Genomic DNA, 22,829 nt, shown 5'->3' with positions numbered 1-22,829 from the left:
AGTCTTGCACATGTTTGACGTCTGACAATCAGTTGGTCCGGTCTATATCATATAAGAGGTATGCATGTATGTATGTGAGTGTTTAAGAAGTATAGAGTGTGATCTAGCAGCTGGCTGTCTTTTTAAAAAAATTCCCTCTGGGATCCATAAAGTTTCCCTAAAGATCTTTAGAAGCCAAGCTAACGGTCCTGCGGGTCTGGATTATCGCTTAGAGGGTCTTGAGGTCTTGAGGTCTTCTTCTAATCCTTCTTAAGATGAGCTACTGTGTGTGCTAAAAGGATGCATCATGATTTTTCAGAATGATTAGGCCTACAGGATATTTTGTGGCTTTAAATCTGCAAGATAGTCGTGTAGAGAAAAAGCATTCATAATGGCCAACACTTAGGTCCAAGGGTACAAAGGCAAAAACAATCATCAAGACTAGACTTATACAGTGTTTTTTGTTTTTTTTCTCACTCTCGTGCTGCAGAGACTGAAACAAGAGTGATCCCCTGCAGTCACCATTCCAGCCGTGGTTGCCATAGCTGCACCAAATGACTGCAAGTCAGTCACACACATTCTTGCCCATCACGTACCCCACTGATCGTTGCCATAGCTGCGCTGGTTAGAAATTGTAAAAAAAAAAAAACAACAACAACAACAAAAAAAACAAACAATAAAAGTAAAGGAATAAAGACCTCCCATTTTTCACAGGTGTGAGGTAGATGAGGGGAGCTTCAGGTAACCTTGATTGAGAGGAGACATGAGGTGTCAGAGGCTAGCGGTGAAAGATTCACCCCTATGGACTATTTCAGGATTTCCTCCACCTCTGGGTCCGAGAGCCACGTTGTGTATGGGGCTCCTCGGGGGAAGAGGAGGAGCCCTCCAGAGGAGACGAGCCTGAGCGCTCCTCTTCCTCTGGGAGAGAGAGGTAAGGCCCGGTCCCTGGGCTAGAGGCCGAGGTAGACGCATGTTGGTCCTGAGAGCCTGTGGCGGGCGCCAGCGCCTTGTGGGGACACTGAGCCACCATGTGCGTGATGCTCTGGCAGTAGTGGCATTTCTTTGGCTGGGGGGGCAGGCCACACTCCTTGGCATGGTGATCCAGACCTCCACAGTTATAACAGCTGCAGGGGACAGAGGAGAAAAGAACAGAAAGCATGAACAGGATCTTTGTTTTTAGCTTTTCCTTTTCTTTTTCTTAAAACAGAAAACAGACTTTGTAGTTTTGAATCTGCAAGCACTTTGCGGCTAAAATACAGTTAGTTCCATAATTTGTTGGACAAAGACACAACTGTATAGGAGTTATAGCAGTTGATACAGCCTTCCATTTGCAAAGGCCCAAAGATAATTAGAGAAACTAGAATAATTTTAAATAGAAGGACTGTTTTTGACAATCCTTTGCAGATGGCAGTCCTGAAGCCTAGAACTCAATGACATCACCAAAGGCTGTGTGTCTTCCCTTCAGATGCTCTGCTAGGTTTGTTCGTGGCTCTTTCTGCATTCACTTTTGTTTTCAGTAAGTGAAAAGCATGTTCAGTTAGGTTGAGATCAGGTTAGGTTGAGACTTGGCCACTGAAGAATACGCCATTTCTTAGCATAGGGAAAGTCTTGGTTTGCAGTATTCGATGGAGCGTTAACCATTTGCACTTTGAAGCGCTCTCCAATCAGTTTACCAACATTTGGCTAATTTTAAACAAAAGAGTATAGCTGTGTACATGTCACAATTCATTCTGCTACTTCTATCAGTGGTCACATCATCAGTAAACACTAGTGGTTGGTAGCCGTACATGCTCATGCCATAATATTTCCTTCATGTCTGGCAAGGATCATGGTATGCTTCATATCATGAGCTGTTCTCTCCTTTCTCCATACGTTTCTCTTTCGATCATTATGACACGAGCTAATCTTGTTTTCAAGAATCTTTTTTTAGAGCTGTGCAGGCTCGTTAAGGTGTTTTCTTGTAATGTCTAATCTGGCCTCTGTAATTACCCTCATGAAGGCATCTCTTGATTGTAGACTTTGGCAGAGTGTTAGATGTTGTGAGGTTGTTTTCTTTCACTATGAAAGTAATTCTGTCGTTGTGCACATTAGTTGTCTCCTTTGGTTTTTCCGATCTCTTGATGTTGCTGAATTACCCGGTGCATTCATTTGTTTTTAGAATATTTGGCGTCCCTCACTTGCACTGACATTTCTCTGTGCCTCACATTTAAAATCACAGTGAAAAATACAAATTCAACACATGGAACCAACTTCAGATATGTCTGCTTTATTGGTCATGAAATAATGAAGCAACAGATCTGACCGGGACATTAAAATGCTTTATTTTTAAACAATTAATACAGTGTTATATATAATAATTTAAATAACAAATGGAAGTATTTTTAAAATACTGAAATTCTTAAGCAGTTAATGCAAACTTTTTTTGAACCCTTTGAATTAAAGCTGAAAATCGGCACACTTGATTGATTTAAAAAGGCAAAACTACAACAAATATGGCCCTACTAATAACTATCATTTCTAACATGGTAATTATAATAATAATAACAATAAGAAGAAGAAGAAGAATTTTTAAAAAAAAGAAGAATAAAGATTTTATTTCACTCTTGTCCATCATCGGCACTACGGAGTAGAAATGTCGGCTCCAACTAAAATTCCCCACTAGATGGGAGTGTTGTATATGATTTTGGTCTGGTGTGGCCGCTGTGGCATGCCAAACTGCATTATATTATTAGCTCTGAAAAGAATGCCAGCAATGAAATGGCAACAATAAAAGCATGAAGAGAAATTAGACCAAAATGTTAGCCCATCATGATGCCATCAGTTCTCTTTGCACTGCATTAAATAATAAATATTTTTTGTCATATTTTCTTTTTTCTTTTTTTTAAGGCTTTATGTCACGTACAAGTCACCGTTCAGGTTTTTAATAATGTCCTGGTGTAAAAAGCTTAATATCTCTTGGGCAATGATGTCTAGAACAAATGATTCTGGATTCATCAGTCTGTGTTAAATTTCTACTGCAGCAGTGCAAAACTCAACCACTTATCATTATGAAATAACTGCTTACTGCACACATTTTAAGGTGCATCTGATTTGATTGCCAATTAACAAAATAAGAATTGACAAGTAGACCCAACTGCAAATTGTGGCCACTAAATAAGAAATTGAACCATGACGGCCTTTTCTATGGAACCAGATAAATTATCTTTACTTAACCTGTTCTTTGCATCCAATAAAATAACAACTGGCTGTTTGAATTAAATAAGAAAAATTTAATGCAATGTTTAATTGTTCTTTGTAAAGAAAAAGTATTATTTTTCTACAATAAATAAACCATAAAGAATATAATAGAGACTACAGATAAGACTGCTACCTCACTAAAAGCTGTGACATTAATTAAGAAAGACTTAAAGGTAGGTTTTAAGAGGTAATTAGTAAGTGTCCTCAAAACCTGGATTCATACAAGTACAGTGATCTGATAAATTAATTCGTGCAATTAAATAATTATATTTATATACTAATTATAGTTCAAATCCCGAGGTAGCATGAAAATCCATCAATTTATTGGAGAATTTAGGTTTTAAAGTTTAAAATATTCACTCATGTAATTCAGATTTCTTGTATGTCTCAGGTCATGCACTCATTTAGTGTAATGAAAGCACAGTTTAATCTCAGCTAATTTGATTCAAATGCGTGCAACACAAAGAGAAAACATTGAAAAACTAAATTTCATATCAAACTGGGAAAAACCTGGATGAAGACAAAACAGCTCAAAATATTTGGATGTCCTTTAAGTTTAATATTGAAGAATGTTTTTATCACATATTAAGACTAATGAGCTTTAAATGCTAATGGAAATTTTTTTTTTCAGGGAAATGGTTACAGATGAGTGCTTAATTAGTTTAAAGAAAATTCTGCAACAGCTGATGAACATTTCTCAACAATTACTGTTAAACATCGACTTCTCTGCTAATTTCTGTTTGATAAAAAATCAGCACTGTCATCACTAAAGTTTTTAGCCACTATTTCCACAACCGATGAATTGTTTACTCAATTTTTAAACTGAACAGTTTTACACAACGTGATCTGAGCAGCTCTAGAGAAAAGAAAGAAATGATCCGTTGCATAGCAGAATAACCCGCAGCGTAACCCACCAGTAGCTGCTCCCCCTGACCAGCATTCACAAAGACAGAAACACACATCTACCTGCCATCACTAAATCCAAAACCACCTTGCTACCACATTAGCAGAAGACAGACACTTGACCTAACACTGGATCAATTATCCAAAATAAGCTGAATTATTCAGCTGTGTAAACCAATCAGGGAGCCTTCTCTGTCAGATACAGTTTCTTCCTTTCTAACAAATGCTTTTCTTTACCACTATTAAAAAAAAAAAAAAAAAACACAATAGTGCTGCATTGGAGCACTGAAGCAACAGTGATGCAGCAACATAAAGGGTGCCAGCGCTACACTTTCTCATGTAAATGTAGCCTTGAAATCATGTGATACCTTCCCACAACAGATACAGTACTTAGACTCTACCTGGCAGGATTTGCCGCACATCAAATGAGGGCACTTTCTTTCAGTAGGAGGACAGGAGGACTCTGCTTAGCGTTTTCAAGGCACTCCCTATGGCTCCCACTGCAGATTTCAGCAAAGCTCCCTTCAGGATTCAACTGAGGACAAAACAATTGATTTGGCTACCGCTGCATTGAGATGCATATAGGTCCAATCTACCCCCATGCTAATATAGTCTCTAATGTAAAAGCTGGCAAATTGATTTAAAATAGCGGCAATGGCAAGCGAAGTGCCCTATTCAATTCCTTATTATGGTGCACAATAACCATAGCAACAGGCATGTACCGAGGCGGATTGAATAGATTTAATCTATAATCTCAGCCCACTCAGAAGCCACTCACTGCGGGTAGCTGTACGTATAGAATATGTTTCCTATTGCTACAGCGTAGTCTTGCTTTCTCAAAGCTAACCACAGGCACCTATACGCATTCACGTATTTCACATTTTCAGGAAAACCATGCATACGTGTGATTACATTCATGCAGACGCAAAACATACACATACATTTTTTTTTGTTTCAAAAATGAATAAAAACCTACCGGTCTCCCTTTGGTTTGCGTTTCTGCAATGGGACCTTCCCTTTGGGTCTCCTCTCACTGCCTGCACAGGGTCCCCCACCAGGTCCGGTCACCCGCAGGGACTCTAGGCCCTTAGAGGACTTCTTATAGGTGAACTCCACCTGCTCACCCTCCTTTAAGCTGCGGAAGCCCTCCATCACTAGTTTGCTCTGTTGGAAGAATAAAAAAGGGCAATTATCCCTTTAAAAGAGGCAGATGCTTATTGCCAAATGCAAGACACAAGAGTGTGTAGGTAGGATAACGCCCTGTGTGTTATAAGCGAGAGTATCTGACACGTTAGGGCTCATGTTTGTTGAAATTGCTTTAAATTTAATGTCAAAGCATTTGTTTCCCTTAGGTTAAAATATTATAATTGCAAGCCTATACAAACATAAATCTTTAAAGGTTAATTTATAGGACGTTAGATTTTGTAAGAGCAAAACTGTTCCAGGAAAATGTAAATCTGATTCTTTTATAATAGTAAACCACGTCACTGAATAAGGTAGCTCGTTAAAGGCAACTGAAAGATCTCTATTATGTTAGCTTTAAAGGCTTTTTATACAGCAGTATCAGGGTGCGTTTTACCTTTGTTGGTTATATTGAATATTGTATTTAACCCCAGATGATTCATGGAAACTGACAAAGGCTATTACACTTTAATAGCCTTCAGTATGCAGCTAGACATAAAGACAGCCCCCTTCTTAGGCAGAAAATGCAATCTTTCAGTGAAAATGGATTAGTTCCTCTTTCTGTCTGCATAAGATAAAGCATTAATGTTACGCAAGCCCACACCCATTAGGTTAAATCTACACATTGAGCAGTTGCCAGATATATTATTACGTCTGCACACAAAAAGTTCCCCAATCAACTCCTTTTATTTCCACATAGCTCAAGAATCAACATTTACTTTATTAACACGGGCAAGTCCACGAGGTGGGCTTTTACACACTGCCACATGCAGCGAACACAACAAGTATTAGCAGACAATGAACATCGAGAGGCAAATACATTACTTCAAACATGGTGGATTGACTATATGTGGTTTGTACCAACTGCCGTGAAGGTTGCTCCACAGAGCGACTTATCTCACATGATATGTCCTTGGTTTACTCTCTTTATCTACTTTTCGCAGAGACACCACTTCCTTTTCTGCAGGCTTAAAAGACAAGAATGTTACACCTATACAATCTTTTTTTTTTTCTTAAAGCATCCACCATCCATCTTATCTACATGATCGGAAATATTGATTTAGTTACTACATAACCACTGGACAATGATTTATGTCTTGTTGATCGCACAGCGCGGACGGCTGATAGGCACAGAATCCGTGACCTTCATGAATCGCAGCAAGCCCTGCGGCTCTTATAGGTAAACACACGCCCACATGGGCATGCAGTGTGCAGAGCAAACCTACTACCTACTATACATCAAGACCTATAAATAACACACAGGCTATCTGTAAAAGCAGTGCATGCTGTAGAGTCAGATATGTAGGAGACAAAGGAAGAGAAAGGCACAAATGATCAGATGATATAGATGTGAAACTATAGAAGAAGGAGAGAAATTGTGCACAGCAGCATTTTTCTGCAGCGACTGAGGTTACAGGAAGCTGAAGGCACTCTATAGGTGGTTTGTAGATAGAGATGAAAACCTAAGAGAGAGGAAAGACGTACAGAGGATGTGGGAATTAATTACAAACTAAGAATAGTGTTTGAACTCACTGCACTCAGATAATTGTCCATGTGAAAACCACTGTACAATAAATGACCACTGGGATACCACGTGGATTAAATGGAAGTGAAACGAAATACATTTAATATGTCTCTGTTTCCTTCAGGAAAACAAGTATGAAAAAAAGGAAAACATTTAACCTTGTTTCACACAGCGGAAAAAACTTCAAAACCTACTGCAAACACAAAGAATATCTCAATGTAAGAATATGCAATCAAATACATTTTCTTGGGATCTGTTAGGTCGCCTTTAAAAATTCAGGTAACACAAACTGTCGTTATTACAACACCCAGTTATTCAAAAAATCATTTTAAAAATGCTTAATAAAATGTATTCTAAAGGCACTCACATATCACAGCACTCGGTAAATGAGGGTCACGCCAAGACTTTCTTAGGATTAAAGAAAAACTTTCAAATAGATAAGAAAAAATAAAATATCCACTCTACATTAAATAAATCAGTTTATGTTCGTTTCTTTCTGTTTTTAAAGTAATTTTTGTGCATTTTTAAAAAATTATATATATATAATTTAGACAATTTAAGTAAGTTGCATTTTTTTTATATTTTCCCTTTTCTTATCTTTACCTCCCTTTACTTGAACTTTATTCCTTAAAAGAATGATATCAAAGACAAACTTTGACATCATGAAAAAAAAATAACTTCAGTTTCAAATAATAAAGGTTATTAGTTGTTGTTTTGTTTTTGTTTTTAGGGTTTTTTTAGAATTGGTATTTTTACAACTTATAGTTCAGTACAAAAAAAGTTTTAGAAAGCCATCAAATTTCTTAAACTTGAACAATGCTGATATATAATTATGTTATTTCCCTGCGTTTTAATCTTTTTTTTTCATTAGAGATTTTTGGATTTTGATTTTTTTCATATATATTAAACACAAATTAGTACATATGAAACATAAACTTTTACCAAATAGCTATTAATCTGGATTCCAAAGGCCTCTCTCACAATGAGTAATAATACACAATTTTTTTCTTTACTTTTTTTATATAATAAAACAATAAATAGGTTTTCAGTTTAGTCCTCAGAAAATATAGATATATACACGGAAGAGTTGTGACTTCATATTTAACCTTTTTTAAACAATTCTTTCTTTTTTTCCCCACATTTGAACATTTCAACAATTTATTCGAAAGAGAAAATCGCCTTTTTTAGCATTAAAAGCAAAATGTCCAAAATTCACTCATTCATTCTTCCTCTGATGTCCTGCTTGATTCCCCCACTGCAGTAAGTGAGACTTACAGCCAAGGCCACTCTGCTTCTAGTCGATTTGTGATGGAAGACTCATCCATTTTGGGCATTCAGCTATTGGATTTGGCTTTGAGGAATAGATGAGAATCAGGGAATGGAAATGAGCAAGAGGAAAGATTATGCACCACAGATGCAAAAAAGGGAATAACACAGAAGGGACGGTGAGGAGAGTCACAAACTAAGCAAGCAGCATCATGATCAATCTCAGAACATTATGTTACAAAATAATAATAGTAATAATGTTAAGATTCCATATTCATTAACCTATTCTTTTATCAAAGTTCTCTGCTCATACCAGCAAAATAATCAACCAAATGAGAAGCTACAGCCGAGCTATATCCTGGTCATTCAAATGGAAACACCAATTGATTTTATAATTGCCATCATTAGACCATCTGAATGGCTAAAAGGCATTTGTTCAGCAGATATCAGTAAAAAGACAACAAAAGGTTGTGCCCATCCCCCATGAAACACAATATATTCAGAATAATGATAAATAAACATCAGCTGGTCTCTAGACTATGGCACACGAGCCCTTCCTCTTCCTCTCCTGTCTTCAGTCCAGAAGCAGCTTGTCTCTCCAGGTCAAAGTTGAGTGGTTTGTCTCAGCACTCTACCCCCCCCTCTCCAACTCACTCAATTCCCACAATGCACCAGTGAGGAAACCACACATCCCCTTTTGTTCTGTAGAAATGCAGGAAAACACACATAAACACACACACACTAAAATCTCCTCCATATAGTTTATGGCATCATGTTTGTGTCAGATACGTTCTGACGCGTTCAATCGCAACAGCTCAGTCTTTGCAATTACGTAATAAACTGCAGCATATGGATCTGTATATACATGTGTGCCTCCGAGCTGCTCTATGCATGTGTAAGCGTGTGTGTGTGTGTGTGTGCGAAAACTTCGCAAATCAGAACCTGCAACCTGAGTCCCCTCCTCTCAAGTGACCTGGCGGGTGTCCTGACCCGTTTCAGTTTACGCAAAGAGGTCAGGAGAGGGCACGGCTAAGGTGAGGGAATGAAAGAATGCCAAGCAGAACGAAAAAGAGAGAAGGAGAGCAAGAGAGACTCTAACACAAAATGGGGGAGTGGCTTAGCACAGGGAGGTGGATATGGGTGGGAATCTGGAGGAAGAGGAGGACAAGGGTGGGGGGTGGGGGTTCATGGAACTACCTCCACCGCATTCTGTTCAGCTCCAATGGAGGAGCAACTCCTCATCAGTGGCTGGAATTGGGGGAGGCCAGGAACAAAACCACCATTTGATCAGGAACCCCACAGGTCAGCAGGAGAAATCCTGAGGTCAGTGGTATAACCATCGTAGCACCACCCCCAGCCTGCTGGGAAGACCACACCACCACTCTGTGCTTAAACTTAAGGGTCACCAGCAGCCAGCACCATGCCTTAAACGGAAGAAACCTATCCAACAAAAAGATCGAAAGATACTCTAAAAGGGCTTGATTATGCTTGCAAGCTTCCTTATGTGTAATAAATATCTTTAGGTCTTCATGCATGTTACCGTACATATATATATATGTGTGTGTGTGTGTGTGTGTGTGTGTGTGTGTGTGTGTGTGTGTGTGTGTGTGTGTAGGAAAGAGCCAGAGATCAATATCGACACTGACATCCTAGATAGAAATAGCCCTCCTTTTCATCAGCCGGCCCTCGTCATCACCAGACCCAGCAATCAATACAGGAAGCTGTAATGTGAGGGGATGGGAAGCAAGAGAGAGGAGAGCCACCATCCTCCACCAGCCTCTCTCCGAGGCGACCACCAGCTATGGAATGGCTAATTATGGGATGCCTTAAATCAGAGGTGGAGAAGGGTATTGTGCTCGTTTCTAAGAGGAACGGGAATGTGCAGAGGTGAGTGAGTAGAGGGAGATGGTGGTCAACATGTGGCTTGGTGTCACTGAGTAGCTTTTAATACACAGGAAATGCTAAGTGGATAAAGCTGGGCTAGATCAGCTCAGATGGACATAACCCAACAGGATATATATAAACCAAAGAAGAAAGGGAGAGGAAACACACACACACACACACAAACATGCCAGTGAAAACCACCAACAGAGCCGCTCTTATGTCGGTGACACCGCAGCCCTCCTCAACACATTGTCATTAGTGGCTCTGACCTTTGAACCTCGCCCAGCCCCCATCAAACAGTTAAAAGCCTTCATGTTTCCCCTGCTTCAAATTAACAACATCCAACACCCCCGATTATGACTGGGCCAAATATTTGATCTGGGGAAGGAAGCACTAGATCATCCTGGTACATTTATCAGCATGAGAGGGGGAAATGAACCTCACTGAGGTGACTGGTGATAAAGCACACAGCCTGCTAATAACTGCACCTATTCAAAACAGAAACAGTCCAGTGTCACTGCAAAGATTCACTGCCAGCCATTTAAAGAGGTGTCACTTTCACAAAAGAACAAATGATGGAATATATCATAAATTTAAAATGACAGAAATCAATTTTAAAAGGTTTGAATTTTTCACGTTTTCTTTTAGGAAAAATGATGGATCAATGCAAACCTTTCAAACCTTACACGTGTACATTGGTAGTGCATACAATTTGAGTTGCAATCATTATTTAATTGGTTTTACAGTTGAATCCATTTACAGAGGCAAAAAACAGCAGCTGTCTTTTTTTTTTCTTTGTATGCCTTGGCACTGAACTCGCCCAATCTAACAAAGTAGACAGATGATGATGTAATGCGTGACAAACATGACACAAAAATGAGTGCTGGTTATTAGCTCGGATCTGATGAATTCTAACATGAATACAAAGAGATGAACATGAGATAAATGTAGTCAGATGTTTAATTGAGGGATTTTATACATTTTATTTACTATAATAGCTCTAATCTTTATCTTTATTTTTTTATTTGAGCCTTTGCAACAACTGTGTTTTTACATATAAATTGCTTTCATCTGTCTCTCTAGCAATTTTTAATAGAAATTTGACTATAGATTATCGCAAATTAAAACCGTTTCAGGCAAATCTCTCCAAAAGAAAAGCTTTTAAACGTCTGTTTACACATGTTGTGTCTAAATCTAACTTTTCTCTATCCTTCGGAAATGTAACAGTTGTTTTATTAATTAATTAGGTCTTTGATGATTATTATTTTTTTCCTTTTTGATGCTTTTCTTTGTCATTTTTTAGGACAAAATGATCAATGGAGAAACAAAGTGCTAATAAATAAAAACAAATTGCAGACTGTAGCCCTTAAAATCTATCAAGCATTGCATAGAAGAACTGAGCAGCCAAGAACATTAAATATTAAAGAAAGAACTAGAAAGAGCCTCCTGGAATTTTTCATTCCTGGTAATTAAAAAAAAATAGATTAATTAAATGCTTAAATCCTTAATCAGCTCATACTGACATGACCAGCGGAACTGCTGCTCTTTTCTTTATTGTAGCCCTTCTGTGTCTACTCCATCACCCTTCCAATTACCAATCAAACATCCGCTATATGCGCCCAGCTCCTCAAAAGGAAGTCACATGACTTGTCTTTCTTCTTCTTTTGCTTTATTTGATGTAAAGACGGGAAGGGTGGCGGTGGTGTGGGTGAGTGGAGTGGTGTGGCTGCAGGAGACACAAAGCCTGATACTGGCTATCTGCAGGCAGAGATGGGTGGGGCCTGCATGCCAAACGGTGACACGGACCAGAGGTTAATCTCACTAGGGGCCCACTTTAACCTCACTACACAAAACACACACACACTCTCTCTCTCTCTCGAGTGCGCACATGCATGATCAAAAACCTAGAACATTTTTCAACGGATCACACGTAGGCATCGACAACCTGGTGGCTGAAAGCAGAAAGTAAGAAGTGCTCACACACACACTCACACACACACACTCGTAAGGGATTCATAAACTCATGGGGTTTCAGGAGAATAGCAACAGCAAACTGTTCAACATTTCAAACTGATTACCGACAAAGGGCAGGCAGCACCCCCAACCCACTAAACCCCTCGCCTACCCTCTTGCCTTTTTGTCTTTAAGAAATTCCTCTTTTTAAAGAATGCCCAAGGAGAGACACCCCCCCCCCCCCCCAACACACACACAGACACACACACACACATAGTAAAAAACACTCAGCCCAGGTAGAGAAGTGGTTGACACACAGAGATAATGTAATAGTGGAATCACTAAGGAGAGAGTGAAGATGCTTAATTACTCTCTCACACCTTCCGAAAGGAAGCGATCAGATAGGAGCCATGATGAAGAGGCCTCCCAGGAAGAGGCCTCGTGCTCTGGGGGGTGGGGGGGCTCACACTAACTCTCTCTTTCACACACACACACACACAAGCGCACACCCTCCCTCCTTTACCTCCCGCTCCACCACTCGCTCGTCTTTTTCCAACCTCTCACTCATGTTTTCCTCTTGGACTACCGCCGTCCCCAGCCCAGCACCCCCACCCCTCACCCACACTTTTTTTTTTTCCCACATCCCTCCTCTTTCCCTCTCTTAAGGAAACTCCTCCTCTCTTCCCCCCTTCCTCCTGTCCTCATGCTCCCTCTTCCCCTCCCTATCTTTCTTACCTCAGCTTTTATCATGCGGATAGGGTCAATGTTGTGCAAGAATAAATCGGCATCCTTTCTGATAGTTTTATTTCAACAACGACCCTTTTACCACAAACGTGTAAAATAATTCATAACCTTTGTTTTAAGTTGGTTTGATTGTGAGCTTGCCACTGATTAAAAATGACAAAATGCATCCTAAAACAATTATTATGGCTTTAAGACTTTTAAATAATTTTCTACTTAAGATATAACAGGCCAGATCTGTATTCAATATTTCCAAATCTGAACATTTCTTTTAAACCTGGAAATAACATCAATATATTCAAATAGCTCCAGGCTGCTAGCAGAGAGACAGAGAGGGTGGAACAATCAGAGAGAATGAGTGACCGATTTAATACGAATGCACGAGTGTGAATCCTTCCAAAGAAATCACAGGGTTGTTTGCATTTATTATGACAGCGTGTTTATGAGTGCACGATGTCTTCCCCTTTGTGCTAAATGACAGTCGTGTCACTGTGAGCGCGTACAGCTGCCAGAAACACTGGGACACAAATGATCGAGTGTAAACATATGATTCACTGAATGCTATAATTTAACAAAAAGCTATATTAGGAACAATTTGGTCCCCACCATCCTCCCAAAATATGAAAAAACGAATGAATGAAACAGAGCAGCTCTGCAAACATTTTCATCTATACACCGCCATCATCACAGTACCTAATGAGCCTTTCTTGCATTGTGGATCTAAATATTTTTCCTATGTAAAGCAACAGTATACCGCACAAGCCTTTTCTGCCTTATAGGCTACAAACTACTGAGACACACAGTGTTTTGTTAGACTCCTGCTCAGCTCTTAAGACTGTTTCCCAGAGCACACCTTTATTCACCCTTGATGGCCTGATCCACTCCTAAAACATCTCTGAGCAGCAGGGAAGACAGGAGTCTGGAGTGTATGGACAGATGCAGTGCTTTCAGTTGATGAAGCCACAATGTGAACGTATCAATCAGAATCTGATAACATAGTGCTGTAGTCATCCACTTTCCCGAGCTTGGGCTTGTTTCATGCAGGCGCAGTAAGAGCGCATGAAAACATCCACATACATGTAAATGTTAACCAAAAAATGTAGAAATACATGTCAGGCTATATTATTACGTGCATATGAAGATGCGCATGAAGCAAAGCTCAACATATTGTTGTTAGTCACTGAATGTTTTTACTCCAGGATTTTAATCCAGATATTTTTATAACTCTCGATTATCACGTTTATAGCCAAACTAAATGCACTAAACAACCAGCTTTACCGCTGTCAGAATTCAATGGCAGTGAACACATTTGGTCAATCAAATACTGCGGACAATTTGAAATGTACATATATCTATTTTTTTTTTATTTGTATTTATTTATTTATTTTTCCATAAAAACTGAGCTGAATGCAGCATAGCTCAGAGAGGTGGAAACTACCCTGCTGGTGCAGAACACACTCAAATGCCATTCAAAAAGACATTGGATAGCAAACCATGTGAAACTGTGGTCCCACTTTCTATTTTTAGTCTGGCATGCAGCTTGAAAAAAACATACTGTAAGTGTTTGAGTTACATTATATATATTTTTTTTTTATCTAAATAAACTAATCCCTTTATGCAACTATAATCCATATTTCCCAGTGCTACTAATTTGCCTTATAGTAATCAGTGGAGTCATCTTTTCTACAATGAAGTGAGAGAGTGTGTCAAATGAAATGGCAACAAAAATGCCTCTCTTCGTCGTCTGTCGTTCCTCGAGAATTTTAAAGGCACTTTATAGGACCGTAAAAAAGGGCGATTTAACGGAGGGAAAGGGGAGCTAAAACAAGGGAGGACTTCACTGCTCTTTGTTTTCTGTAGCAGTCAAAAACAAGGCCTCTGAAATGAACTCCATGCACAATAAATCAGCAGTACACGCGGAGGGAGTGGGAGGGGGACACACAGGCTTGCTTCACGTCACCATTCGGTATGAAAGTAAAAGGATGTTTCTATAAACTGCACATACGGTTCAAGTACATCAAGCAAACAACAGCACTGAGCAAAATCCACCTTCCCAGAACAGAGCCCAGCAGTGAGTTAAAAAAAAAAAACACGCTCTCCGACATGTTAGCTGGCTGGATATCAAGCAAGCTCTGCTGTCCATTACAGGGCCAAGTGTGAAACTAACCGTGTCATATCCACACGACATTTCTTTCCTTTCCCTTCACAGGGAGAAGCAAAGGGAGAGCTAAACGTGTGCCTCAGAGGAAAACTTTGTGTGTGTGTGTGTGTGTGTGTGTGTGTGTGTGTGTGTGTGTGTGTGTGTGTGTGTGTGTGTGTGTGTGTGTGTGTGTGTGTGTGTCGTTTGTTTGTTTTGGTTTGGTTTTTCCTGTCCCTTAAGCATGTGGACAGCATGTTGTTACACAGTAACGTGTCGGGCAAGGCGAAACATCCGGATGATACAGTGTAACTATCGCTGTGAAGAAGAATTAAAAAGGGGCCCGAGGACAGCAAGATGGGATCTGAGGTAACAGTAGCATTTTTTTGGCAGAGGAAATAAAAAGTATTCAATCATTCGTCGCTTTTCCACGCTTCTTTTTTTTTTTTTTAAAGAAAGGAAAATCCGGATGAGGCCATGCCCACCACATCACCACGACGCAAACGCGTATTCCTCGGTGCTTGTGTGTACGTTTTCATCAACTTACTTGGTGGACGAAAACATCCAGAGGGGGGTCAACGGGGCTCCCTTCGCTGTTGGTCATTGAGATAAATCCAAATCCCATCCGGACGTTGAACCATTTGCAGAAGCCCGATCCCGACAGGACCTGAGGTCGAGTGCGGTCCTCCTCCTGCTCGGCGGACTTGGCGGGGTCTTCTCCGCCACCTTTACCCGACCCTCCTGTAGAACGAGCGGGCAGTACAAGAGGCGAGTTAGAACATTTTGTTTGTGCTCGCAGACACGCCGCTCAACACTCACCGCCCTGCGTGCATACACGTTTATATAAGTTTAATGAGCTTTGTTGCGTAAAAAAAAAAGAAAAGAAATAAAGAAAACTTCTCCAAGAAGCGTGAGGGGAATCCCCTCCACTTCAAGTACAGGCTATGCGAAGTTCAGGGCCGGTAGAAATTTCCTATACTATTTTTCACATGTCACATAAGCGAAGAGGGACGCGTGGTGCTGTGAACCGATGTGCGTCAACCAGACATTCCCTCAACCAAAAAAAGGGGGGAAAAAGTTGTTACTCCATGACAGATGAATGCCTCTGATTCGTGCACAGGCATGCTCAGTGGTGTAACTTGTGGAGGGTTTTCCTCGTGCATCTACAGCCCGCTCCTGATGTGGAGTTGCATGCTATAAGGAAAAAAGGGCAGGTGTACACATGGTTCCTCGAGCTTTACTACTGGCTTGAAAAGCATATACGCTCTAACAGTGGATCTATCTTAATGCTGCCAGACGTGGTTAGATGTGGTGCTCGGCAGTGTGGCGGTTCAGGCTTTATTTTTTATTTTATTTAATTTTTTTAGGTTTGGAACAATAATCACGCTGCACCTTGCCTCCTTCTCCCTTCTCGCGCGAGCTCACGTGGAGCAAATATATGTATATATATATATAACAACAACAAAAAAACTAAGAGCAGAAAATAGAAAATAATTGCAGAATAACCTTCGGCCATGTTTCCCCGCGGACCCTCTGCGCCCAAGTTGCAATAGAGAAGCTTCCTCTGCGAAAACGGGCTGCGGTAGTCACCATTAATCCGACATCCTCGATCCCATCGGTCACCAGTTTAGCTCGCATGGTACGGCGTGCTTTCTGCCTTTTGATATTTTTGTCATGTCTTTCTCTCTTCCCTTCAATCCCTTCCTCACTCACACCACCTCTGTAGCCTACTGCTCTACCCCTCTCTCTCTCTCGGTCGCTGCCTCTCTCACTCCCTCTCTCGCTCTCGTCTTCGCTCTCATTCGCTCTCGAGCTGGCTGTGCCCGTTCCCGTAGTGAGAACACGTGACTTTGTCACTTACATGCTTTCTTGCTTCTCATTTCTGTCCCAAGATTCAAAGAGGAAAATGGGTGTGTGTTGTGGGGGGGAAACTGGACTCGGAACCATCAACAGCACGCGCCCAATAGTTGTGTAGATCATAAAACAACCCACGTCCACTGTGGGAAGCTGCAAGCTGTAACGTGTGCTATATGATATGCTATGCGCTGCAGTGCACTGCTTGTAATGTGTTTTGTTGAGGTCCTGTATCAAAAGGGGTTGGTGTAGCTACATAAGGCTATTATGCACTGAGATTAGATTAGATGATTGGATGGGATTAAATTACATTTTAATGAACTCTGCGGAATAATAGGGTGGCCATGACAACAGCAAAAACACACAAAAAAACAAGGAAATAATGAATCAACCAATTACAATCAAAAGCAAATGATGAAGTTAGGCCCCTAATGGGTGTAGCTGATTAACCTACAGATTTGCAGGCTTGTTTTCATAGATCTTCCCATCATCACGTGGAAGTACAGCAGTGTGTCCTGTGTGGCTTTTGTTTGTTTTTTTACTTTGAGTATTTTGACTCATAAAAATTAAGTAAATTCAAAGAAAATCGTACATGTTTAAAATATGTTAGTCTACTGTTGGTTTGTTTAGACCTCCACGGGGTGACAAAAATAGTGTTAAATGGGTGAAAATTCACACATAAAGCATCACTTAACAAAGAAAATTCATCAAAAAAATGTTTCTTATTTTATTTTACTGCTTGTTTTTTGTCGATTTCTATTACTGTTTGCTTGTTTGAATCTCTTCTCCAGACCCTACTATTACCAAAGCCAAACTCTAAAAGATTTTCAAGACAGGGTTAACTTTTCTACATTTTATACAAAGTAAACACAGCACCATTAAAATACGTAAGCTTATTACACCCTTTGTTTGCATTGCACAGCTCACTTCAGACTTTCACACCAGTGTATATTCAAAAGGGTGAAATGCAGCTGTGGCTTTAACAGAAATAACATCCAGCTATGCTTAAGAAACCTAAACCTGTTTTGCTGGAAACTAGAACTTGTGAATTTTACAAAACAGTGCAAATGATCATTTCCCACTTTCATGCATGGACATGTGTTTGTGCTCATGCTCCTAACTCACAACCAGTTACCTCCCAGTATCATAGTGGGCACCAGAGGAGAGCTGAACTCACAGCTTTGGAATGTGACTGGAAAACTGACAGAAAGCAAAGCAGATATTTGTAAGTCTTGAGCCTCGTTTGTCATGAGGATACGTTCCTTACCAAGATTAGTTCTGTCTGTTTCTTTTTCTTTTTGAGCGGGGGAGGGTCATTTCTTTTTGTTTTGTTTTTTGTTTATTTTTTTTGGGGGGGGGGGGGGGGGTTAGAAATGCTTTTAGAAATACTATGAAGCTGTCAGTAAAGTTTGGAGCTGAAATTGTTAAGTCTTGTTTTTCCTTCTTCTTCTTACAAAATAACTTAGTTTGAGTCTTAAAGTTCCACTTTTATTCAAACTTAAAGAGATTTTTGTGGCATTACTAAGCTTCCTTAAAGAGAACTTTAACACAGGTGGCTTGTATCAATTCAATATGCTTTTTTAAAATGGTACTGTTAAAACACAGTATGTTTAAAACCACAAAACAAACATAAAAGCTGGATTAAATCAAGTTTGAGCACATTTAAATTCCACTACACGTCTTACTTCCTATTCTGGACATGGTTTACGTCCAACAGCATAGATCACTTAAGAGAAGAATAGCCCACGGAGCAGATCAACAACAAGAACAAGCCCAATGAGAAACTTTCCATCTTATCTCACTTCTGCCTTGGTGGGACGTTTCTCGAGGGGTTATTCGCGAGTATGAGGAAAGAGGAAAAACACGTTGGAGGAATGAAACAACAACAAGCCTGTCTCCACCCACCGACGCTCAAGAGCCCACCCTCCGGAATTCGCAAGCTTTGCCCCTACCCCCAATCCGTCCAACCCAGCCCCCGCGCACAAGGCCTGTTTTTGAAGATGCTTGTAGTGGAGGCCTCCTCAGCAGCCATAGAATTACTGTGTGGGTCACAGGATTGGATACCACTGTCAGATGTTATCCACTCATTCATATCCTGGCAGGACCTTTCTGATTAGGACAAGTCAGCGGAAAATACCGCAGTGCAGCTTACCGAAGTGTGCAAAAGAATGACAAGGAATGATTTAGATATGGGAGGCTCTGGTGTGCCTGTCGGTCAAAAGAGGGAACTGAAAGAGCAAAATGGTTGTTAGTGAAGATTTTATGGTGTGCTTTAAACCTGTGAAAAACAAATTGATTCATGAAATGCTTGTGAAACAGCCTTAACGATTGTAATGGTACAGAGGCACAGAAAAACCCGTGAAAGTAAAGCTTTGCAGATGTTCTAAGTAGTTTGTTTTCATAAACGACACAAACTAGAATTCTTCACATATAGTTGGTTTTCAACTGGTTTTAAACCCATGTCCATCTCTTTTATACTTTTCTTTATGCAGATTTATGATTTATGAAAATTCAGATTTTTCTCAGTTTGATCGGTTGCCTTCAAGCTTCAGCAGAGGAAAGTTTTCAACATTTTGTTTTTTCTCAACGTCCTTCTGATGGAGAAGTTAGAAGGCAGCTTCTCATTTGACAGCATGACAAAACAAAACAAACAACAACAACAAAAAACCTTAAAGTTCCTACATCTGAAAAAGTGACATGGCCCAACTTCAAACTTTGTTTCTTTGCATTAGATGTTTGTTTTATAGCTGCCACAGATCCACAGTCACGCCTTTTGTTTGCACTTATGCAACAAGATAAGACTGTTTTGAAGCCTCTTTTACTTTCAAACCTTTTCATTATATTTGTGGCGATAAAAAAAAGAGAAGAACACTTTTCAACTGAGACTTTGCAAAGACATCTACAAACTGACGTATGTTTTTCTTTTCTTTTTTGAAGATTGTTTTTAAGCCGAACATAAAACTTGTAACAATCTCTGCACTAGTTTTGTCATGCTACAGAATAAGATACATTTTTCACACTCATTTACATTTATATAAGGATCTGTACTTTTTCCACTTCTATTCATGAAGATGAGCACTGAAAATATTTCACATATTAAGTTCTACAAAAGGATCTTCATGTCACATCTGTAATATTGCTAGGAAATGATCTGTTTCTGAAATGAGCCGAGCAGCTCCTTGTTTGCAGACGACCTTTGTTTTAAAACCAACATCACTGTTTGTGGGTTTTTTTAGTTTAATATCATTTCTTATGATATGATCTAATTTTAGTACCTCCCTACATGTGAAAAAAGAGAGCTGACACTGATAAAGAAGAAACTTTTTATGTGAATGTTTGCGGGGGAAAAAAGGTTGAAGAGCTAATTCTTATGTAACAAAAATACATTTTTAAGACAAAGCGACTGCATTTTTTCCATTTATTATTTGTTTGAATGCAAAGCAGGAGCAACACTTTAACCCATTTGTATGTCTTTTTACTCTCTCTATTTCCATAGCTTTTTCCATACATGCTGTATCTTTATATCGATCTAATCCCCACCTGTTCTGTGGAGCGCTTTGTTGAACTGCCCGATTTTTAAGATGTGTGAGTTGCTGAATGGTTTTTATTCTTTCATCACAACTAGCGATGAGAGGGGTGATGTAAAAATTTGCCTCATATAAAAATAAGCTGTTTTGGAGAAGTGCATCTAAGGTTTTTGTTCCAATTTGAATGTCACAATAGTCTCTGTGAGACAATGCAACATCATACAAATGAGGCTTCATTTATTTTCAGTACAGTCCAATTCAATATGGTACAATTTATATATGATGTTCAGCACTACGAGTACAAATTTATCATGAGAGCAGAAAAAAAATGGCATAATATGAATCTCTGTAAGGCCTGCAATAATTTCAGGTGTAGAATTGAGAAGCTGTGTCTTGGGTTTGTTTTATTTGGCTTATTGATAAGATTTGCATAGATATATTTAATAAAACAAATGTAATATTTTTAATGGATTAGGCTTGTTTGATTTATTGTTCTTGTTGCTTTATTTTCTCAGTTAATAGCTCTAATCAGTGGAAAGAAATGTGTGCATCCAAGCTGCAAACTATAGGATCTTAAGAGCATTTTGTTTTCTTTTTTAAATAAAGAGAGATTTTTTTTTCATTTAATTGTGTTTTGGGGGTTTAGTGAAAACCAAGTGGAAGTCACATACCAGTACATATTCTGTTTAAATGCATCTTTTATAAGCCATCTTTTAAAACCTGTTCAAATGTTAATTCATCTGTATTGCTCTTTATTTTTAAGCCTGCAAGGAAAGATCAGTGCAGTGGCTCATTTAGATCTTCAGTTGTCTTAGATGAACTATATATTTATGAGCACATGCAGATTCCTGAGTTGTTTGAATACCAACTTTCTGTGCAGACTTTGAACTCCCTCTCCCCAGCTAACCTCACCCAACCCCCACTCTTCACCAAGTAGGCTCCCAGAGGAAACTTGCATTTTACCATGCATTGCTGTCAATGCAGTTCAAAGGGTTCATTGAGTCCCTCTCTCTTTTCTCTTTTTCTTTTTATGTGAGGAGGGGGTTGTTTTTTGTCGTTTACCTCATGCATTCCAGCTACCAATCCTTCACTTTTCTCTATCGTTTACAAGGATGGATAAACAGTGTTGGCAGAGCGGGGCCATCTCCCCTCAGGGTTATTTTTAGGACCAGAAGACTATATGCTTATGGAGTGTTTTAAGAGAAGAAGAAAAAACACGCCAAGAAATGACTTTTTTTTTTCTAATTTTTTCATCTAGTTTCAAATTCGAAGCACAGCTCACTTTAATTTCCATCCCTGGATGTTGGTGACTCTCTGCAGACAAAGAAGAATTGATATTTTTTTTTCTCATCCATTCATCGAATATTTTCCTCTGTTTTCTTCACAGATTTCGTTAACAAATATTTAGACTCAACGAAAAAAAACATTCACACAGCACAGAAAAGCACACGCGTATTGTGTGGTTCATACTTGACCACAGGGGCAACTCAAAAACTTTCCCTTCGTTTTTCATGCTTCAAATCGTAAAATACGATTTTTTAAAAACCCCGTTCCATTTAAATTAGGATTGGATATTTGTTCACTGGAGGCATTTTAGTGCGACTTTCAATTTGATACACTTCCAACAGCCATATTTTTTTTCTTTTACCTTTTGGTCTCAGGAGATGAATTTCCCGTTTACTTCTGAGGGAGGAAGAGAAAGAAAAGCGACGAAAGTAAACTTTATGGGCGGTAAATCACGTAGTGGTAGTCTAACTATCCGGCCAAGGCTCCTGCACCGGGAGTAAACAGGGTGAAAATATCTGAATGAAATATCAGTGACGTCAGAGAGAGCGAGAGGAGAGGGGGGAGGTTAGAGAAGAAGCGCTTGTACCGCCGATGCGCCAAAAACTGCGCACAATGGGGCCACGCATCTATATCGCATTCTTCCAATTTATTTTTGGATTATTTTGTCGTGTTGTTCTGCGGGGCTTCAGCGGGTCAGTATGACTGTTTTTTCTTGCTCCTGGATTCACTGAACCTTCTGAAGTTTTAGTCAAACAAATGGAGAAGCTGAGCATCCACCCACAATGTAATCGATAGATCTGCTAAACCAACGCTAATACTCCTTAAATATCATAATATAAAGCTTAAAGTGGTTAACAGAGATCCTGTGATGATGGATCTTGTTTGCTTAATTGCTGTTTTCCGGTTTCCCCCGTGTATTGAGGAAAGTTCCCTTTAAAGACTTCCAGTTGTTGTTATACAAATAACTGTGTAATGCGTAATTTCCCTTAAAACAAAACGATAAGCAATCTTTTGGGTGCATTTGTGCGCATCTTTAGCGTCAAATCGGTTTTGATTACGTTTGATTAAAGAACCAATCCATCAAGTCTTCACGGTGGGTAACGTCGGTCATTTCAGGTCAGGGAATGGTAGTGGGAGGGGGGGGGGGGGGGGGGGGGTTCAGCACATAGGTGAGCCAGTCTCAATCAAGGCTTTTCTTGAGGAGGGTGGATTTAAGCTGGAGGAAATAGGGCAAAATGTTGGTAAAATTCAGCGCACTCACCTGTAAAAGAGGTAGAGGAGGAAGTGGACATGCTCCCTTTTTTCTCTCCCTCTCTCGCCGTGAATGAATGAGATGGCACAGGCAGACCAAGCG

The 22,829-nt window shown here is 39.7% G+C and overlaps 2 protein-coding genes across 2 annotated transcripts in view; both read right to left on the bottom strand.

The window, feature by feature from the left end:
- The window catches only part of efhc1 (EF-hand domain (C-terminal) containing 1), a 127,719-nt gene that overhangs the window by 48,618 nt on the left and 56,272 nt on the right, over nucleotides 1-22,829 (bottom strand). The gene's annotated exons all lie outside the window — the stretch shown is intronic.
- Nucleotides 778-22,767, bottom strand: lin28b (lin-28 homolog B (C. elegans)). Its single transcript, XM_085433555.1, has 4 exons — nucleotides 22,737-22,767; nucleotides 15,355-15,548; nucleotides 5,096-5,283; nucleotides 778-1,103 (listed from the first exon to the last, which is right to left on the bottom strand). Exons 1-4 carry the CDS (start codon nucleotides 22,765-22,767, stop codon nucleotides 791-793), a joined length of 726 nt encoding a protein of 241 aa, XP_085289681.1. The 3' UTR covers nucleotides 778-790.

The sequence above is a fragment of the Copadichromis virginalis genome, linkage group LG15 (assembly GCF_057382275.1).
Source record: "Copadichromis virginalis isolate Kocher_CV1m ecotype Utaka linkage group LG15, C_Virginalis_male_GT1.1, whole genome shotgun sequence".
In the NCBI taxonomy this organism is placed as follows: Eukaryota; Metazoa; Chordata; class Actinopteri; order Cichliformes; family Cichlidae; genus Copadichromis; species Copadichromis virginalis.
This window is presented reverse-complemented; position numbering and strand designations above follow the sequence as displayed.

Coding starts and splice junctions, on each gene's coding strand:
- lin28b (XM_085433555.1), bottom strand. CDS start 22,767: ATGTCCACTTCCTCCTCTACCTCTTTTACAG. Junction 15,549..22,736: donor CTCCTCTACCTCTTTTACAG/GTGAGTGCGCTG, acceptor CTCGTTCTACAG/GAGGGTCGGGTAAAGGTGGC. Junction 1,104..5,095: donor CGCAAACCAAAGGGAGACCG/GTAGGTTTTTAT, acceptor TGTCCCCTGCAG/CTGTTATAACTGTGGAGGTC.